This window comes from Hibiscus syriacus, unplaced genomic scaffold (genome assembly GCF_006381635.1).
Source record: "Hibiscus syriacus cultivar Baekdansim isolate YM2019G1 unplaced genomic scaffold, ASM638163v2 tig00109916_pilon, whole genome shotgun sequence".
Lineage (NCBI taxonomy): Eukaryota > Viridiplantae > Streptophyta > Magnoliopsida > Malvales > Malvaceae > Hibiscus > Hibiscus syriacus.
In genome coordinates this window covers 864,465-870,710 of record NW_024062526.1, presented here as the reverse complement: position 1 = coordinate 870,710, position 6,246 = coordinate 864,465, and the positions used below count along the sequence as shown (strand labels likewise).

At 33.8% G+C, this 6,246-nt stretch overlaps 1 protein-coding gene and 1 pseudogene across 1 annotated transcript; both read right to left on the bottom strand.

Annotated features, from left to right (window-relative positions):
• Positions 1-778: 778 nt before the first annotated feature.
• LOC120210181 lies at positions 779-1,228 on the bottom strand. The gene has a single exon (XM_039208967.1). It carries the CDS (start codon positions 1,029-1,031, stop codon positions 822-824), a length of 210 nt encoding a protein of 69 aa, XP_039064898.1. The 5' UTR covers positions 1,032-1,228; the 3' UTR covers positions 779-821.
• A 422-nt stretch (positions 1,229-1,650) lies between these two features.
• Positions 1,651-4,669, bottom strand: LOC120210142 (annotated as a pseudogene).
• Positions 4,670-6,246: the final 1,577 nt, after the last annotated feature.

The following is a 6,246-nucleotide window of genomic DNA, read 5'->3' as shown; positions in this document are numbered from 1 at the left end:
TATCAGATCAAATTTTTGACCTACTCGAATTATATCTGAAAATTAAACATTTTACATGCACCAGATCTGGATTTAGGGGAACCCACCCAGTCTGGCTTAATTTTTTAAATCATAATTCACATTCGATTCAACTCGATCTAAATATATATAACTTATTAGATAAAATAATATTTAATTAAAATTATATAGAAAGAGTTATTATTGCAGATATCCTAAATATATAAGAGATAATTATAAAATTAAATTGAGTAAGTTTTTTACCCTAAACTTAAACTTGATATGACCCAATCATACCCTCAAAATTACTTGATTCCACCTTAATTCGAATTCTCCAAATAAAAAAAACCAATACAATTAAATTGAGTCGAATCAAAACATGTAAAATACACGTCCCTAAACATATAGCATTGAATATGACTATATTGTATATGTTTATATTTAATATTTTAAAAAATAATTGAGAAGGGTCATATATGCTTATAAGAGTATTTGAAGTATGCATAAAACACAAATATTTGAGAAAAAAATGAAAATTGAAGCAACATAGCTTATTATCAAGAATTCACAGGATTAATTAGCTTAAAGGAACAAAGCAAAGCTGAAGAAATCTTAAAGTGGTTTTATATCAGAAAACCATGTAGTAAGACAGAAGTAGATCCCCAAACCGGAAAGGAATTTGCAAGGTTAATGAGAAGAACAAAATCATATGACAAACAAAATATCTATGCAATATGAGTTTGGTACAGAAACATTCTAAATTGACAGAACTAACATTCCAGAAATTTAGAGTGCAAGATGAAGGCTTGAATTTTGGTCAGATATTAACCAACATACACGTGGATACCAATAGCTAAGAGCAAGATGCAAAGGAGTGCAAAGTAAATTACGGAATGCACCAAGATGGATACTCCACTGGTTTGGAAGTTGCCAAACTCAATCACCCGTGATTTTCCTGGAACCTGAATCAACAGCCCCGGTGTTAGCAGTATGAACAGCACCACCGCCACGAAAATCGGCCCCCAATCGGACATCTTTCGTCACCCTTTGTATTTGTCTCGGCAACCCTTCACTGTTAATCACTTGGTGGTATGATCCGATCTATGATGAATATATGGAGATAATGGAGATGAAAAAGGGAAAAGGAAAAAAAGATGGTTATAAATTATAATGGTATGGTGTCTTGCTTTAGGAAGAAGAGACAAATGGTTTGATGACTAGGAAAGTTAAGGTTAGCGAATCAAGCTGCTAGGATTCACATTTTTCTTCCTTTATGTTGTTTTTATCGTATGCACTTTGCTGTAAAGGATAATGCTTTCATCTCCTGATTATGGAAATCTGTTTTTAATTTTCTGACATATTGCATGAGTTCGGGTTAACTATGCGTACTTTTATCATTGAAACCATTCAATGAGTTATTATAATTAAAGTTCGAATGCATGTGTATGGATGACTTTTTGAGAATCATCATAAACAAGGAAGCAAACCTCCATTATTTTGCTCACAAAAAAACATGGAAGATAAGTTGTTGTCAATTAAAGCTTTTTATTATATAATTTGCGACAACAATGACACCAGATAGCAAAGAGATGAAAGACAAGACAGAGAGAATGTGGGTAACTTTTTTTTATTTTATTGTCAAATGCTCCTTGTTCAAGAATTAAAGGCTATGCAGTTAACCCTTATCTGTCCTGCTTGACCGGTCTTAACTCCAACCCTTCCAAGTTTCCTCATTTCTGCACGAAAGGTCCACTGAAATTCTCAGGGTTATTAGCAAAATTAATCACAGTTGCTTGAGATGCTTTATTAGTGAAGAGCAGAGCATCTGAAGTAAACAACCCCATCTTGTTAAGTAGGTTCTTGAAATATAAGTTATCGAAACTTTGTGGCGTTACAGGATCCATTTTGATGGCGATTAGAGGGTCGACATCTCGAGGGCAAGCTTGCATCAATTACTGTGCATAGGTCGAATTGAGATCCGGATCGACAGTGACTACAGAGAAAATGATTATAACCGATTCACGAAGCGAGTGCAGTGAGCGAAGCCTAAAGTATGAGCTCCTGAGAGTGCAATCATATAGGTCTGATTAAGGTTGTTCTTGGAGAAAATGGCGTTGAGTTGAGTGAGATTGAAATTAGGCTCTGTTAGATTTCCTGCTACCCTTGATGCCATTGAAACAAGGCCATCACGTCGTCCCAATTCCACTTTGAATGAAGGGCCACCAGTCTGCAATTAGGACACATGAGTTATGTTTTACCATAACTCTAACAATGAATCAAAGGCATTATTCCTTACCAGTTCTATAACATCCCTGGTAGCAATGGCCAATATATTGGCGCACGAGACTACTCGAGGGCAACTTTTTTCGACTGCTCTTTATTACGGTATCGAATCCATCTCCAGCCAACGAAAGATTATCCGGAGCATCCTTCTCGGCATCCCCATTCGGTGAAGCTATCATCACCGATGCATCACAACCCTACAAAAAAAAAACTGCAAGTTTGTTCCAACTCTTACATACAAAAGTTCACATGTAAGATATGAAAGCAAAATCCAACCTCAAAGAAGCAATCATGGAAGAACAGACGCAGGGTTGCAGGTACTGTGACGAATGTCAGTTGAATCTTCTGTGCCACCACTTGTCTTACAATGGACTCCACTCTCGGACAACTAGTATTGTAAAATGTCTCAGATAATTGTCCCTGTCCCCTTTACATTATCATGCAAACTAGGAACAATATCATCAACACTGTCCTGTTCGCCGCCATTTATTGTCTTGTCAACTTGGCTTACTGTATATAAAGAAGAAGGTGAGAAGTGGTAAGTCTTATAATTTGGTGGAGAAGACATGCTTGATCCACAATTCAGTTGATTCAATCATATAGAATATTAATTTATCTCGTTGACCTGAATCAGTCATTTTGTATTCGTGTATCCAACAGCACAAAAAATGTATCTTTTAAATGCATTGACAAGCTATCACAAAGAATTAATTACAAGACCTTTCCAAATATTTATTTGATGATGTTCTACACCTATGTCAAACTAGAATGAAAATACAAAAACAAAGGAAGGACTTGGGCTAGGGTTCAGCGTTCGATCAAGTCGAGTCAAGTCAAAATATTTCGAGTTATTCGAGTTGACGAGTCCTATTTTACAACTCGAAGTTGACTTGAATTTTTTTTCGAGTCGAGTTGTTAAAGTTTTTCTATAAAATAATAATTTTTCATTAAAAAAGGGCCTCATTAAAACCTCATTCTTATCCGAGTCATGCCGAAGCAAAATCAAAGACAGCAGAAGGAGGAAAAAGAGTACCCCATAATATATTAATAACTAAATCGAACAATTACATAGTACAGTTTAGAAAATCCAATATCACAAGATCATAAAAAAAACAAAGCAATGATAGTCTGAAAATTCAATTACAACAAGTTACTTCTTGAGTTCTCGAATTATATTGTCGAAAACCTTTGACATCGTCTTCTTCTTCATGCACTGTCGGTAACTTTGAAAAAACTTCTTATTTATCGACTATTCTTGATAAATCTAAAAAAGTTAAAAACAAATTTGTTAGTTAAATTATAAATAAATTTATAATATAAATGAAGTAAAAAAAATAACATCACGAATCAAAACTAAATATTATCAACTTCATTATCTCTACAATGTACTCGTCAAGGTTGATGGGTTTCTTAGATTTCCGAAGCCAATCCTGAGTGCAAATCAAAGCTTCAACCATCATCGGATTTAATGAACTTCTAAAACCATCTAGAATACGTCCACCCTACTGAATGCACTTTTCTGAGGCAACTGTCGTAATAGGAATCGAGAAAACAACTCGAGCCATTTGTGCAAGAACAGGGTATATTGGATTATTCATTTTCCACCACAATAATAAATCAAAGGAACTCGAGTTGTTTTCATCTTCCTCCATAGTTAAATATTATCCAGCTTAGATTTTTGTTCCAAACCAACTCGTGTTTCTTCAACAAATATTGTTACAGGACCAAACTCGCCTTTGATTGATGTAAGTCCATAAACATAGATACTTTTGTTGGAATACTTGATTGACCTTCATGGCTCATAGTTCTCCCAAAAATGGAAGAATATTAATCAAACAAACAATACAATTCTTTATCAATCATCTTTATAACCTTGCTAGCAACATTAGGAAAAACCAAGTATACCCCAAAATTCACAAAGCCCATTTTTCATCGTGAATCCTAAGTAAACTATGAAGTTGATATTCTTGACATCACTCCAATACTTGTTGTACTTCTCCTTCATTTTTGAAGCCATGGAGATTATTTCCAAGTCCTCACAATTTATCCATCCATCAAGTAAACAATGCATGTTTATCAATGTTTCCCAAAAGAAATGATAGGTGACATGCAGTGATTGGGACACCTTCAATGCAAGATCATAAAAAGACTCGAACTTTTGCAATTCTTGAACATTTTCCCAATCATCAAATGTAAGGACTCCTTCTCCAATTGTGAGGTCGAGAAAAAAACTATTGTTATCACAAGCATATGAATCAAATGCATGTTCATATTTTTCAACCACCTTCAACATCATATATGTTGAGTTCCATACAGTAGGCATATCTAAATGCAAATGAGCTTTAGTATCTATCATTTCTTCTTCTGCTCGATCATAGAATTTTTTCATCCTTGATGATGATGCTCTTATGTACCTCACAATAGCTCTTACTCGATCAACAAACAAAGAAACTTACTTAACACCTTCTTGCATGATGAGATTAATAACGTGTGCAACACATCTCATGTGCATATATTTTCCATTTGCAGCATAAGTATTTCGATGGTTCAGTTTCTTTCTCAAATATTCAATACCAACACCATTAGCAGATGCATTATCAACTGTAATAGTGAAAACGCTCTCAATCCCTTAATTTCGAATGCATTTTTCAAGGGCTTGACCTATGCTTTCACCTATATGATTAGATATCAGACAAAATTTTATGATTCTCTTTCCATTCATCATCTATCCAATGTACCGTTAAAACCATGTAAGATACCATTTGCTGTGAAGTCCAAGTGTCATTTTTCAAACAAATTCTACTTGTATCTTTTTCAAAACCATTCTTCATTAACCTCTTCAGGGAGTTGAATAAATCGAGACAATCCCTTATAATTGTAAAACGAGAAGGGAGATGACATCTTGAACATGTCAGAGAAAGAATTGAATTAAACACTTATCCCTCTACAGTTTGAAAATGTGGTGTGAATCAATGCCTTTTTAATAGCATATTCTTCAAACTTCTAAGTTGAAAGTTTTGTTACTTCACTTTCAAGGTGAACATGAAGTATTGTTATTTTTTATTGTGTAGAATCTGAAGTCTTGCCTCGAGGTTTTCTTAAGCATGTCTTCAAATGATTATTCAAACTGGTTGTAGAACCCCTGGTTTCCATGGAATAATTTTGGCATTTTATTTCTTTCGAACACTTTTATTACCCGGTCTCGTTGGATCATTGACTTTACATATAGAAGAACTTTGTGAACTTTGAGTTGAACTATGACCGCATGGTTGTAAGCTTGAGTCCCTTGTGATTCACTTATCTACAATGTCATAAAAAAACAATAATTATGATGAGTTTACAAAACATAAAAGACAAAATCAGATCATAACTATGAATAACATATGAGATTGTATGTGCATGTTTTGATGTTATAAATTTGAAATATGCACATAAAAGACTTGAGCATCTTTGAAATTCTTCACCAAAATAAATATCATATGAAATTATATGTGCATGTTTTGATGTTATAAATTTGAAACTCCATTGCAATAATAGATCATCCTGAATAAGATATTCACCCTCAAGTCTAGTGTATAAGTTACTACACTTAAGTTTATGATTTTATTCTTTTGTTGCAAGCAAGTTTCCTCAAATTCAGTGTATAAGATATTCTTTTGTTGTCGACTCATTGAGTTATGTCGATTTCAATAGCGTGAAAGGAAGAGAAATCGAAAACGAGAAGTTGATAAGCGTTCTTGATTTTCAAAACATTATATACAAAAATGTCGATGCACGTGGATTGATAACTAGATTTTAGTTCTTACAGGTAATGTATGCTTTTATGAGACATGTTCAAAAGAATTGCTTTATGTGGCTTATATGAGACACATAGAACCAGAGTAATACTTGGTAAAAATTAAAAGATAACAGTTTGTCAAGTTTTGTTGAAGGCACTGACAATCTATATAATTGTTTTAATAGTTT